The following is a 15,525-nucleotide window of genomic DNA, read 5'->3' on the forward strand; positions in this document are numbered from 1 at the left end:
TTTTTCCTCCTTGCAGCCTTATGGTTGTGTTATGTCACCAGCACTTAAACGGAATCTCTCTCTTGAAATGCCAGCTTTGCAAATCAGCCATGCAGCCTGGATCATCCTTGTCTTGTGAATGCTGAGAAAGTTCTTTTGTGTTTCAGGTGCTTTGTGTTTCAGGTGCAGAAATAAATAACCTGCCCATGCCTCTAAGAGGAGATGGTCTTCCAAAGCTGCAAGCATCATTAATACACATTACAGTACAGTTTTCATTGTTTCCAGATTAGTTGTGATTTTTCAGAATGGTCTGTGCAATAATGGTCAAATAATAAGTGAATTACTGAAATGCAGTAAGAAGGTATTAAAGTATGCAGAAGACCCTTGCCATTAATCCTATATACTCAACTTTTGTTGTATCTTCTCGAAGCCAAAAGAAAAAAAACTAATAACAGATATTAGAAATCTGCATAGGTGTTTGGGCAGGAGAAGGGAATTCCTGGTTGGAAAAGGCATCTCAGGGCTGAGAGGAGTATGATAGGATGGCTGGACTAGGCAAGGACCATTTTCCTTCTGGACTTGATCACACTTCCCTGTAGCAAAGGAACTGCAGGATCCTATATACTGGGCTGTATGGGTACAGGTGAGTGTGCCTTGATGTGGATGTACATCTCCATGGAATGTGGAGATAATCTGAAATCCCAGTGCACTCAGTGGAACAGTCTCATATTTACAATGTTAGCTCTTCATGATAGATGCAGCCTCTGTCAAAGGATGTGTAGTAGAAGTTGGCTGGGTCGAAGCACCACTGCAACAAGGATAATACCTGGAGAATCATCTGCAGGTGCTGGGGATAAGCTCTGGAATCCCTGTGCCTCTGTTCTGATGCTCACCTAGCAGCAGTGAAGGAAGATGTTTCCTTCTGCCAGAGCCTGTGAGGGGAGCATGGGACAAGGTGGGCCCGTCTGCTCCGCCGGGCTGTTCCTGTCACCCTTTAAAAAGGTGCTAACATGTAAACCATGCAGAACAGATAAGCTGGCATAAACTATAAATATCATTTGCGTAGATGCATTTAAAAATAGTTCCAAGTGATTCATCACCAGGCAATTTTTATAACTATGGGTAACATGATGTAGGAAAACAATAGTTTGACTGATAGTTTCAACTTACTTTTTACATGTTTAGTCCTTTTCTGGTTTTGAGCAGCCTTACTTTTTAGAAAACTCTTTTCCAGTTCCTACTTGCTTAATATCATGATCATTTTGCTTCAGTTGCTTTACTTTAAGATTTCTAAAGTATCTGTTTTTATTAAAGTAACCAGATACAATCTAAGCCATGTTAATATAAACAGTTTTAAAAGTTGTCTCAGCCAGGAGGGAAGATAGTACTAAGCTAAACCTTTAATGTAATGGAGAAGTGGTGTTCGTGTTCTAGGTGGGAATGAGGAGGAAGGAATGTACTGGGATTCAATTGCAGGGGAAAATCCTGTATTTTAATTGTTGGAGTGGTAACGAAGGATTTCTGTGTCTGTTGTGTCATCTATTACAACTTGCCCAGAGTGAAATAATACCAATTTACAGCCATTCAATTCTTGCTGAGAAACATTGATGGTGGTAATAAACTCCAGGAACACAAGAAAATTCATCCTTAGAGAGCAGGTGGAGTTATGGATTGCTATGACTCTCTATAGTAGAGGTGTCAGGAAGCATGAAATGGATTTGTAAGTGTAAGCTACAGGTGATATTCCTTGTGATTGAAGGTAAAAAAGGCAGAAAAGCAGAAAGGACAAAAAAAAAGGGAAGAGCTGAACAACAGTAGGGCTTAAGTGTGAATATGCATTAAAATACCATTTTTCAGATCTTGGTCTCATTGTTGCTAGTTTCTAATAATTCCATTCCATTAATAATATGGGATTTTCCCTTTCTCTCCCAAATAATTCCTTTTCTTTTGCACTCTTTCACTTTTGCTTTCATGAGTGTCTGTGTAGGGGCATTGGATCAGATGCCCTCCAGAAGACCCTTCCAACCTCAACCAGTCTGTCATGGTGTGAGAGCTGGGTTTTGTTTCTAAAACATCCCATACAGCATTTATATGTCAACAGATTTCCTCTCCATATAGGTATTTTGAACATCTCATTCTAGAGGAATCCCCACTTGTGTAGTGGAGATCTCCACAGGAGCAGTGTCCTGCTCAGAAGGAATTTATTTGTCACCAATTTTTCTTGTGTTCCATGCCTGAGGTCACAGCACTGTGTGGCAAAGTTGCAAACACTTCTACTGGTGAAAGGTATTTGGGGTTTTCTTGGTGGTGGTTCTTAGGGGTTTTTTGCCCTGGGTTAATTTTGGGGTTTTTCTTTAATTCTACTAAGTTTCAAGGAAAGATCAAAGAGTGGCAGATAGTTCATGCAGGAAAAAGTCCTCATTAAGAAGCTGTCATTTCCAGAGCAGTGTGGGAAATGGAGACTCACCTTTCATTATCATTGCTAGAACATTTCATTCTATGTCTCCTGGTTTTCCTGTAGGAATCTCAAGAAAACATCAGTTAAATGTCAAAGTTAGTTTCCATTTATAAACAGAACTAATTATATTCAGAAGATCTAGGTCAGTTTTCATCTGCTGAAGAGGAGCGCTGGAGTGCTGCCCTGTTATATTTGTTTTGAGAATGCCTCTTGCATGCAGGAATTTTATGTTTCTGGGGATAATCTATTCAGATATCAAGCTTAACAGTATTTTAAATCTGCTAACAACAAAAGCAAAGCTCTGTGTCCTGCTTCCCCCTCACTGGTGGGGGTGAGTTGGAGGTGCCAGGCTGCCTTCTGTTTACTGTCTGTCTGAATGAACTTTCCCCCAGCTCTCTGAAAGGCTCTTCTGGTTTGGGAAGTGGCCTGCTATTGCCAGGGAATGTTTTTGCAAGGCTGAAATGTGCTTAAGGATGCTATTATGTAACAGAGATAGCGCTTCTTTGGAATTATCACAAATTATGATGGATAATAGCTACTAAATGCTTGTCTAGAGAAAGTTGAAATGTCATGTGAAGAAGCTGAGAAGTAAACAAGCTCTTGTTACTTTCATCAAATACGTTTCTGAATACAGCAAGAGTTTTATATTTAGCTTTCTCTCCTCTTAGTGTGTAATCTGCTCTTGGAGCTCTTTATAAGTAGACTTTCCTAAGATCTGGAACAGCTACTGCCTTCTTTGCCAGTAATTTCAAAGTCAAATATCAAAAGTACTAGGTAATGGAAGACATGCTTTTGTCTGAGGGTGAAGGAAATTCAAACGCGTTGCAAGGGTGGAGCAAGCAAAAGCACCCTTCTGGCAAGCAAGTCATTGTTATTGTCACACAGTTTCTTTATAGGAACCACAGTGGCCTATCTGGAAAAAATGTTTGTTTCTGGACTTCCACTGATTCCACTTTAATATATGGAGGCTGTTCTTCCAGGAAGCCAGTTTATCCAGTGGTCCTCCTCACTTCTAGCCAAAGTCGTGCTCTGAGCAGTTACCATCCCCAGCTCTAGTGCCTTTTGTGCCTCTCCATTGGTAACACCCCAGGCATGTGTCAAATAGGGGCTTTGTTTTCTTACATTTTCTGAAATGCAAGATGGGGTTAATTAGGAGAGCCTTCAGTAAGTGGAAGCTCTGAGTTTGTCACTGTGCTTGGGTTTTGGTGCAGAGTTTGCTCAGTTTGGTGTCTGCACTTCGTGTGGGCATTTCATGCTGCGGGTAACACTTGGCTTTAGGTGCCCAAATGAGAGGGTGTGTGGCTCTTTGCCCCCAAATCTAGACATGAAGTTATTTCAGCTCAAGTTGCTCAAGGTTTTCTTTCTTGTAATAAGTTGATTTGGACATTTGTTACACACCATCTTCTCTGCAGCTTCTGTTTTTCTCTCTTGTTGCTAAATGGTGCGGATGGGCAGATTAGGAAATAGATTCCATCTCAGGAGAGTGTGTAACTGTATGTCTTGATGCTTAGTTTCACCTCGTTGGGACTACACTAGCTGTAAAACTTGTGTACCTATGCTGAGCAGCCTTAAAAACTTCAGATAGGTGATGATGGCTTTGGTGATCAAATGGACTTTCTGCTGTTACAGAACTTGTTGGTCACATAAAGCATGGGTGCAGAGCAGGAAACTCTTTGGGTGCTGAGTTAGAGGAGAGGAAATTTTACTACTGTCTTGGAGTCTAGCATGCCAGGTTTAACCCATGTTATGGGTGTCTTTTTGCTGAAATTCATGTTCAGCTTCATGCAAATTGGGAATCTGTATCCTTCATTAATGACTGGAAAGTTCCAGTGCCTTGTTTCTGGTCCTTGAAGTTCATGCTAACACTGCTTGTCTAAAAGCCAAGAATAAGGAAGACAGAATTTCACTTGATCTAGGAAATGGCTTGTAAACTAGCTGAAAGATGATCCCTGGTGGTTTCATGGATACAGCAGGTATCTTGTTTCCTATCTTCCAAGAATTGAGATGGTGTCAGTGAAAATGGATTCCCAAGCCAATGGATGACAATGCTTGCTGGGCTTTAAAGTGATGGCTGGCTTTTTAAATTGAAAATTTAAAATGGTGGCTACAAAGCACCCTTAAAGAGGAGATTATGGAATGGTTTCCAAACCTGATCCTGGCAAGTTCTCCCTTTGAGACCTCCTCTGGAGTAGTGGCACTAGGAAAGGTTCTGAGGCTTCAGGAAAGCTCCTTCCCTTGGAAACCAGTTTGGGAATAGGTGTGTTAGGACTGCTTTGTGTGGTTTGCTGACCATGCCCTTGAGTCACAGTGGCTTATGTGGAGAGAGCCAGGTGGTTCTCTGAAACCACCCTGTGATTATTCATCTTGGGGTTTTTTATGTCTTTAAATGCAAAAGCTAAGTTCTATGACATTGATTCTAGATAGCTGGAACTTGAAGAAAACATCACAAGACAGAGCACAAGATCTATTAATGCTGCACACATCATTTTGTACAGTTGTAGAGGATTGGTGCAGTTTATGACAGTGCAATTTGGCACATGTAGGGGAAAGAAAAGAAAACAAAGGCCGTAGTTCTGGCTACAGGATCAAAGGGTTTAATGAAATGGCATTGAGTTTTCTGGACTCTGTTTTAATCTAGTTGTATATACAGATAATGTAAAAAGAGCAGTGTAATAAAGAGTTGTGGTAATTGATCCTTCTGCTCTTTTCTTTTTCAATTAAAGCTGGCCTTTGCCGGAGTTTGACCCAAGTCAGATCCGACTGATCGTGTATCAGGACTGTGAGAGAAGGGGACGGAATGTCTTATTTGATTCCAGTGCTAAAAGAAAAATAGAGGATGTTTCAGTGTCGGTGAGTATTTTGCTAATTTACATGTTTATAGTTGTATTTTTCAAATGGCCAAATTGATAAATTGCATACATTCTTTTTTAGTCACATTAACGTTTAAATGTTGGTTATATGCAGGGCTATATTAAAATGCCTGTTAAGTTGCAAATTATTCAGGCTTCAGGGGTTTCACTTTTACCAGCTTTAAATACTATAGTGATCTCTCTGTTCTGGGGTTTATCTACTTTCTGCTCTTTCAGTGAGAAGGATTTCTTCCTGGGGCTGCAGCATGCAGTGCTGGGGGCTGAAACGGCCTGAACTGGGATTTACTGATCTAGTTTTGTGTCCTGGTGGGGTCTGCATTCTTAAACAGAAGGTCCCCCCAGCCCTGTGTCCTCTTGTGTCTTGTTTGGTTAACTTTTATCAATTGTTGTTTATATGCTTTGCTGACAGTTTTTTCACACAAAGTTACTTGAAAACTCTGGTTTTCCTTTTGGCATGATTTGCATGGTAATCTATTAATTGAAACTGAAATGGATGTGGTCAGATGAGGATACTTCCTTCTAAGGGCTCTGGACAGAAGATTAATTTCTGGCCACAGTGCTACTGAAAGTGGTGGTATGAGGCTGGACAACTTATTTTGCTGCTTTGAACTTCCTTGTCACCATTTCTAAAAAATTCACAAATCATTTTAAGCTCTGCAAGCAGAAAGCATGGTGTGCATTAATTGAAATTAATGATTCCAGCTGCTTTTACCTATAGGACTTACAAAGGTCCTTCTGTAAGCAGGAGTACACAAAATAACACATTACCTCCAAGCTCTGGTTTTCCTGCTGGGTGTGGGAGTACAGCAAGCAGATTTTTCATCCAGCTTTCCAAGCTCTTCCAGCCTGTTGCCAGCCTGATGCTCTTAACCCTGGTCTCAAGTCCAATATCCAAACCTCTGGAATCTGTGTCTTACCAGGCACAAACTCCCAGGCTTCTCCATTGCTTACTCCAGTGCTTTTATAGTGATGAATCAAGATCCCAATTTCCTGTTTTTTATAGAGAATTTGTGAAATAAAGCAGGTTTCACAAATGTTAAAAAGTTAGTTTTTATTTTTTATTTAAACTTGTAAGAATGGTTCTGTTAGTTCCTGTTCTTCCTGAAGTTCTTGCCAGGAAAACAGGTTTTTAAAGACAGGAGATCTTTAGAAGTGGTTTATTGGTATGAATTGCTGGCTGTACTTACCACTATTACTTCATTAATAAAGTATATTACAGTATAAATCCTCTTGCCAGATTGAAATTAATTTTTTGAAAGTCTAAAACCTCTTTAAGATAGATGTGTACTTGCCCACTGAACTTGCAGACTTCACTGTTTTAGGTTACTTCAGAATGCTCATTGACTGTGGCATCTCAACAGCCACAGGATAAATGGCTGATAGTGGAGCTGATATGATTCCATATTAATGTTCCCTTTTTCTTTACAAAGGGAGAGGGAAACAGCTGTACTCACCATCTCCACATGAGACTTGTGGAGGAAAACTCTTTCCATGGCATTTGAAATACCCAGAAGTCATCTCTAGGAACTTTATACATCTGTTTTTCATAGTACTAGGATTCTTTGAAAGTGGATATATTGAAGCATTTGCTTGCCATGTATCTGCTTTCTGCAGCATTCAGGTAATGTCATGTCAGGCAAAGCTTTTCTCATGAAACAAAAGTTTGCAGGTAAAAACCTGCAGGAGAGTCTTCAGCTGGGCTTGATGTGAGCTCAGTGTGGGTTTGTGCAGTGAGCAGGATGTACTGGCCATTTTCAAGGAATTGCATTGTTCCTTTCTCTGCTCTTTATCATGATTTTCATTAGCAAAGACACACCCTGCCTATACAAAGCCAGATCTTGGCTCTAAGCACATTCCAAGGCACTCTTGCCCTTTCGCTGCCAGCCATGTGTGGGCTGGGCACTCTTTGGTCTGAAAAGGGTATCTGTTCAGCACCCCACTTTTTGTGCAAGGCTTTCTGCATCTCTTCCCCCTCACCCCCATTTTCTAATGTGACTTACACCTCTGGATCTACAAATAACACTGGGAGACATTTGGAAGAGTGCCTGGCAGTGGCCAGAGTGTTCTGGTTCAAGTCAAAGCAGTCTAGCACAGAGAACCACACACCACTTTGCTTTATGGTGCTGTGCTCTTCAGTTCCCATTCTCTGTTGTTTATCAGACATGAAAGCAATTATAATTTAAGAGTTGTATGCCTGCAAGGTGAGATGTATTTTGGTCTGGTTTATATGTATAATCCCTACATATGTCAAAAGTTGTGTGTGGTGGGCCAAGGTTGAACGTGGCTCAGGCATTTGAATTCTGTAAGGGAGGGTGTGGTCATAAAATTTAGGGAGCATCAGAGAAAATCTTTGCAGACATAGATGTTTTAAGAAATAAAACAGTAAGCTCTGGATTTTTGATCAGTGAAAACTGCTGAGTTTGTGCTCACACCAAGCTGGGCTCTCCTTAGTAAAGCATTACTAGGTTCATCTTACCTGTGAGGGAAATGTGGCTATAACACAAATAAGGACCTTTTGTTTTCATTGGATATTAATTCAGCCTCTTCATGTCTTCAGTTAAGGTAAATATTAAGCAGACAAGAATTTGGGGAGGGTTTTACTCAGCAGGACACTGAAGGCAGTCAGGAGTTTGCAGTGGCCATTCCAATATTCTGATTGCTCAGGAGAAGTGGTGATTCCCCCAGCCTTGCTAGAGTTAAACGTGCCAGGGAGGCTGAGCAGCAGCCTGGTGAGGGAGGAGGGCTGGAGGCCATTCCCCACACCGGGAATGTTGGCCCAAGGCTGTGCCAGGCACAGATCTGCCTCAGGCAGCTGTGGGCACTTTGCATGTGGGAGGCAGAGAGATCCCCTTTGTGAGTCCTCTACCTTTTTTGGTGCTAAGCAGGAGAGGTCCTTCCCCAGCTTTCCAAGGGATGGGCTGTTGATCAGCTGGGCTCTGGAAGAGAGGGGAAAGGCTGCTGTGTCCTGAGCATCAGAAAATTGTGTGTGTGATTTCTGCCAGGGTGTCCCAGAAAGAGAGTGGCTGCCCCTTGCAGCCCTGTGGCACTCGGTCATGAGCAAATGCATCAGAGCAGCCATTTGCACACTGACTGCACCAGGGCAGCCTGTGGTATGAGGAGGAGGCATTGCTGATGGCTTTACTGAACAGCCTCTGTCCCCACCCAAGCATCTGCATCCCTTGGATTTTTGGGCATCAAAGAACTTCTATGGGCAAGCTTGTGGGTTTGAGCCACTGTCTCCTCTAGAGAGTTATTTTTTTTTTGTTCCTCAAAGCAGTAAGTATCTCATTTCTAATGAGACTCTGTTACTTGATGTGCAGGTGATAATGTTACAACCTATGACTGGTTTCTGCTGTTAGGTTCTGTTCTGCTCCTCTTGCTCTGACATCTCCTGTCCTGCTCTCTGCTCCCAGGTGCCATCAGCCCTGCTGTCCTCCCTGTGCCCTGGGCTATGCTGAGTGCCTGAGCCAGGAGCTGTGTGTGAACACAGGTGTGCTCCACAACTGTAGCACCAGGCTCCTTTGAATTTCAAATAAGCACAACAAGCAGCTCCTTTTCCTGCTTAAGGTGCAGCAGCCAGGTGGCCCAGGCAGTGCTGGGCTGTCAGCCTCACTCTGCCTTTCCCTGTGCTTGGCTGGCTTCCCAACCTTGACACTGCATCCATACTCAGCTCGTGCTAAGGCTGGCTTGTGTTTTACTGTGTGGTGCAGGAATTATGTCCCCATAACTGCCAGTGTGCAAAGGCCAGCTGAAGGATGAGGAGTTTGCCTCCAAGGGCTGGTAATTGATTGGGATAAGGATGCCGCAGGAATGATGCCAGGAGGGAGGAGTGGGGAGTGAAGTAAAGAAGAAGCTGAAAAGGGGAACCTTGGATCATGGCTTCCCTTGGAATGGCCAAAGTGAGACAGGGATTAATTAACTGTCTCATTTTAATGCTCATTTTCCTTTCAGTTTTGTCCAGTGGGGATTTATGATAATAGAGTGGTTAACATTGGAGATCTAGCTGGAGAGAGGTGCTGATGGGATGTGTAAGAGCTAAAAGATTTCAGAAGTTTGAAGATCAGCCTAGAGGAAGGTTTGAAGTACAGGGAGGAAGGGGGGTGTCAAGGGACCATGAGGAAGAGAAGGGAGGAACAAAAAGGAAGGACCCAAACTGCACTGTGCTGAGCAGAGATCTAGAGTTTGGGCATGTGGTAGGAAAGGGGGAAAGACAAGGAATCAGAGAAGGGCAGTGACTTGTTGCCCGGACCCAGAGGCTGAAGGTTTTCAGAAATAGCATTTGTTTTGGTTTTCTGAAGAAATGAGAAACCTGGGGTACAGAATTTGGGATGTAGAGGTGCAGTAGTGAAATTCAATTTGGAGAATAGAAAGTTCACCTCTTCCACTAGTTGTCTTTATCTGTGAATAATTTCACTAAAAGGTCATAGGATACTTGATCTCCTTCAGTGTCAATTTGTTGTACTCTGAATGTCATATTTATCCCAAAGTAGAGAAATGGCATGCTGCTTGAAACAAGCCAGGATTAGCCACGTGTTCTGATAGACTTCAGCACTGGATAAATGTTGAACAGCAAATTGCTGTGAGGGATTAGTAATTGGATAGTGAGCCTTTTGCTTTTAGGTGAGTTGTGTGAAATGGAGACTCTGGACTCTGTCTGAGCGGAGTGGAGCAGATGGATAAAGCTGTAAGCACAGAGATCAAGTCCCACCTTCTTAGCTCAGCTTATTCTCTCTAAACAGACATGGAAAAATACTAGTGGAGTAAGGGAGCACAGGGTTGGTTGTCTTGACTTCTTTCACTGACCTCTGAGTAATGGAGGAACTCAACAACTCTAGAAATAAAGGAAAATTGCAGCACTTGGCAGCTGCATTTTAAGAAAGATATCTGGATTTTTACATGAGCACTTGAAGAGGAGGAATGAGTGCCTGTTCAGGTTACTCCCATGGGTTGGGTGGATACATACATTTCATTTCACATACAGACCAACTCATATTAATACAGCAAAAGAGTTAATTTGTATGTTTTGAAATATTTTTTATTCTGGAAAGCCTGTTTTGAAAATGAGGAACAGATCTCTTCAAGAGTAGCAACTTTGCTTGGAAATAGAGATTTCTCTATCACTGCCACCTCAGTGGTATTTGAGCACCTGCTGTTGCAGAGAGGTAAAAAAGAGTAAAGCATATGATGACATTTCTTTTCCCTTCTGTCACTCAGTCACAGCCCTAACACACCTACACAGACTCTGATTTAGTTCAACACACCAGGCTCCTTTCAACTTTCTTGTTATCCCCAAAGCAAAACCTGCCCAGCAGAAATTCCTCTTCCTATTCACAGCACTGGGCATGTTTTTCCCACTTGCTGAGGAGAATAGAGAGTTTGTGTCAAAGAGTTAAAAGGCTTTGCTATCAGATGTGGAGAAAAAAGACTCCAGAAGAGGAACTGAGGAAGAAAATGACTTTGTACCCTGTACCCTATAAAGACATTTTACTTTAAGTTTTCTTCAGATCTACCTGATAGGTCTCCAAGAATTTCAGCAAGCGATGACCTCTAATGTCAGAACTGGCACTGCCAGAAGTCTTTGGAGCTGGGTGGTATCTGCAGTGAGCTGGCAGGGAGAGAACAGAGTGTGACCCCAGCAGGGAGAGCAGGGTGGCAGCCAGGAGCAGAGCTGCCTGCACCATCCTTCCAGCAGATGTTCTGCTCTCCAGCAAAAATGGGCATTTCAGAGCACTCCAGCACCACCTTGCCCAGGGATTGGATTTGATGCAACTCTGTCTAATTGGGAAGAAAATTCACAGCCTTGAAACTTTCCCTTGTACAGTTCTTAAATAATGAGGTTACTTTTTTATTTTTGGAAGCCTGGCTTGAATATCTTTGGAATATTATGTAGGAATGCAAGTAATCCTACTCCTTTGATGGCTAATATCTTGAGATTTGTAGCATCTAAAATTTCACTGACATTTGAAGTCAGAAATTGCAGAGGGAAGGGTCACTGCAAGTACTTGATTTCATTGTCCGAGGAGTTCATCTTAAACACATGCTAAGTTTGTGAAAGAGCAAACACCAAAATTCATCTGCATTTTAGGAGAGATTTACTGTTCACAAGGTTCTGAAAAGTGGGAGCTAAAAGATTCTGACCTCATTTAAAGACTCCTTGCAGGAGTTTTGCTTCATTAAACTCCACTGCAAAGACCAAACAGCCATTTTCCTGGTTTGCTATTTAAATTAGGCAACTATTACTGCAAGTTACCCGAGCACCCAGTGGATCTGGGAAAAGCTGCTGTGCAGAAAAACGCAGTGACAATGAGAAGAAATTATGTAAAAGTAATTGATTTGCAAACTCAGCCTATTCTTTTTAATGCACAGAATTTTATTTTCTCTTGTAAAGTCAGTAAATGCATTTCTACAGTCTCAAGGAAGCTTAGTTATAATTGTAACATTTTAGAAGGAACTTTCAACATCTGATGGAAAATGCAAGCTGAAATGTGGTTTGCCTGCAAAAGCTGCTGTAACCCTGTGGATTGTATGTGGTTTTATCACATGATGCCTGCCTAGCCTAGGACATTGTTGTTTGTGTCAGAGATAAAATGCAATTCTGGTTCACGAGCTCCTACTGAAGTCATATGATGATCGTTCACATGTTCCAGCCATTGTGCACTGTGCTCAAGCCACAGATCCTCAGTAGCCATTAGCAAATCTGCATATTGCAGGATTTCAGTGAGCTCTCCTCTGTGTGGAAAGGAGAGGACACTGCTGTGTGTCAGGAAAGCTGACAGGGCTGGGGGAAAGTGAACACTTCCCTCCCCTCTGTTACTAATTCCTCTGCACATTTTTCCTTGAGGCTTTCTGTGGCAGCAGCTCTCTAAGGGAGTAGCAGTGGAGGCTGCCACGTAGGGCTTTATAATCCTGGCCATTTTCTGCTGCTTTGCTGAACCACAGTTAGGGCCAAATTTAAGTCACCTGTCCCTGAAAAAATAACCTGGACAACCTAGGACAGAGGCATGGGACTCCCATCCCTCCACAGCAGTAAGGCCAGTCATCTTTTCAAGCAGCTATTGCTGATTATTGAGCAGTTGTGGAGTTACTAATGTGTGCCTTGGCTATTTCACACTTTTCTTTATGCCTTTTCCTTAAAAGCTGAGACATGGCCATGTTTTTGGATGATGAGGAAGCTTGTGGCAGGAGCTATGAGTCCAGAGATGAAGCTGTGACACATAACAGCACTTCTGTGTTCCCATCTGTCCTTAAACCTTGCTTTCAGCAGGGTTTGCTTCCAGCTTGCTCTTACTGGTTTGGTGATTGTGTAGGAAATGGTAATTAAGGAAGTCTTAGGGCAGAGTTAGTGCAGAATTTTGAGCAGTGTAGACTATTTCTGTCTCCTAGTGCTGCCTACCAGCAGATGTAAATAATGCCAACCTTACGGGGGTGTGCTGAAGTGTAACGAGTGTGTGAAAAATACATTGAGATCTTTAGGTGAAGAGGGTTGGCAATGCCAGTGCTGTGTAAACTGCATTAACTTGGTGGATGCTGATTCTGCTTGGGATGCTGGGATTCTCAAGGGAAATCACAAATGCTTTTAAATAGTGAATGAAACGTAGTGAGCATCTCCCATGGCAGTGATTGATAATTCTCTGTGTGTAGAGTGAACACAGATCCTGCCCATCCTGTACATCAGTTCCAGCTCCATCTGTACAGGATCTCTTCTCTGCTCTGCTTTCTGTCTGAATCTCTATCAAAGTTTAGCTTTTGGACTAATTCTTCATAATTTTCTGAATCTTTTCTGCCTTCTCTGTAGCACTGTGTTTTTCAGCATTGCCCATTTTCAGCCTCACAATTCCCTCATACAGAAAATGTAAGGAATGTGTCACCTCTGTGCCACTCTTGAGAAAGACTAGGGGGCTTAGACACAGCTAGGGAGAGATTCTGAAAAACAGGATCTTTTCTCTCCACTTGCCCTTGTAACATGAATCTTCTGAATTCTGTGTTATTCTTGCTTGATAATTAATGGTGAGCTGCTGCTTACACTCCTGTGTCGTCTCCACTCTGGCAGGCACAGGGAGTAAGGTGGACATTTCCATCCTTCCTTTAAATGCTTTGGTACCATCCTCTCTCCTAATCCTGGGTCTAAAAAAGTCTACTTAGGAAGATGGAGTTGTAGTGACCTGTTCTGTTAGCTTCTGGCTAATTGGAAGTAAAAAGGCTCAGCTTTCCTTTGGACAGCCAGGCTGCAGAGATATGGGTGTGCGTTACCTGTTTCCTGGGGCATGAGCCTTTCAGCTGTTAAATATCTTACTTGAACAGGTAAGTACAGTGATACTAACAGCAATTTCAGGTCACAGGTCTTAGTGTGTCACATGTGTTGTCTTTATTTCAGAAACTCTGCAGTGATGCTCAGGTGAGAGTTTTTGGGAAGTGTTGCCAGCTAAAGCCTGGAGGAGACAGCTCTTCTTCCTTGGATAGCTCAATCAATTCATCCTCCTCGTTCTCTGATCCAAAAGAGCAATGCCCAAAATACCAGGTGAGTCACTTTTTTTTTTTCCACAACACATGTCAAATGCTCACAGCAGGTGAGGCACGACTGTTTTAAAGTACTTGAATGAGAGGCTGGCACTGGAGAGCAGGTTTCAGTCAGAACCAAGACCTTGGGTGACTCAGGAGTGTTTAACACTGCAGCTTTGGGTATTATCAAGTCTAAAACCAACCAGCTGGTTCTCTTGGGATGTCTTGAATGGCAGCAATTTCACCAGGGCATTTGTTCCATTTTGTGACCCAGGTGATAACACTCATTTGGTGTGATCAGACACAAATATCTTGGTGTAGATGAGGTAGTCTATTTCACTGTCAGATGCCAGAGAAATAGCATTGTCTGTAGGCATGGTCTGTGTAACAGCTTTTTAAGGGATTTGGTGCACTTGAATTCCATTTTATATAAGAGATTTTGGCCATGAGAGTAGCTAGAGTCATCTGACAGGGATATATTTTTGTCATCTCTCCTTCCACAGATCACAAGTGTTTTATATTAAGCTACCCTAAAATAGAACTAAGCCCTTTTCACTCTTTGTAATGAAGTAATTGTGTGTTTGAGGGAGCTGCTATCTCCACAACCTGCTCTGGAGTACAATACTACTGATGTCTTAATCTCCCATAGATAGAAGTGAAGAAGCTTCCAGTGCTGACTTTCCTACTGTCACGTTAACTCCTGCTATATTTGGCAAGCTGTGTATTCTTGTTTTCTCTGTCTCATCACACTCTTTTCCACAGCTTGGGTAAGGTGGCTGAAGATCTGTTTTCCGTTCCTCCCTTCCTGGCAGGGCATTACTGTGGTTATGAAAGGAAGAGATGTTTCTGTCAGCAGCTCCCTTCCAGCACAAAGCAACCTCCTTTGTGCACTGTGTGCCCAAGAAAAACCATGCCCCCCACTACCCAGAAACTGGCTCTGCTCCAGAGCAGGCTCCCTGCTAACAATGCTCAATGCTACTAAAGAAAATAAATTTTAGTGTTTGGCATGAGGGTGTATTTTAAAGCTGTGGAAAGTTTTCCTTTTGAAGTTCCCATTTCTTCATGTGTATCACTCACTCAAAATGTTACTGAGTTGAACTGAAATCTCAGTGGCTGTGTGACTGTGCCACACACTTCCAGCTGAAGTTGGTCTTCCACAGCATATTTATTGTGAACTATCTACTGCATTCATCAGACTCCTTCCAGGCTACCCCAGCAAGTGAGCAGAGAGACAAAAATACAAGAATTCTTTAATGTACAATAAAATTTAGCATTGGGTTTGCAGAAGGGCCAGAGTAAGTTTGTCCAGACTTCACTCAGCCTGGCATTTCCTATGTTCTAACTGCTGCGTCTGTAGCCTCAGAGGTTACTTATTGGAGTATTTATAAATTCTCTTGTTTGTTTTTTGTAAGGCTATAATAATATAATACTATGGGGTTTTTAAAATACGGCTTTATGTTTTCTTGTTTAAATACACTTTGATTATTTATGAGCTACTTTAACTGCAAGGTGAAATAGGATTTGTTCCAGGGTTCCATATTTGTAATTATGTCCCATATTTAACCTATTTTCTTACTGCCTTTTTAATTTACAGATACACTTAGTTATTGACAGGACAATATGTACAGTAAAGGGAGTATTAAAAGCTGAAAATATGTTCAGAAATGTAATTTCCAAATCATGCAAATGTTACTACCTCTAATATGCTAATGTGCAATC

At 42.2% G+C, this 15,525-nt stretch overlaps 1 protein-coding gene across 1 annotated transcript in view; it reads left to right on the plus strand.

Annotated features, from left to right (window-relative positions):
* The window catches only part of FNIP1 (folliculin interacting protein 1), a 64,827-nt gene that overhangs the window by 22,199 nt on the left and 27,103 nt on the right, over positions 1-15,525 (plus strand). The window contains 2 exon segments of the mRNA XM_036391503.2: positions 5,161-5,287; positions 13,682-13,825. Of these exon segments, the coding sequence (XP_036247396.1) occupies positions 5,161-5,287; positions 13,682-13,825 (271 nt within the window).

This window comes from Molothrus ater, chromosome 15 (assembly GCF_012460135.2).
Source record: "Molothrus ater isolate BHLD 08-10-18 breed brown headed cowbird chromosome 15, BPBGC_Mater_1.1, whole genome shotgun sequence".
Lineage (NCBI taxonomy): Eukaryota > Metazoa > Chordata > Aves > Passeriformes > Icteridae > Molothrus > Molothrus ater.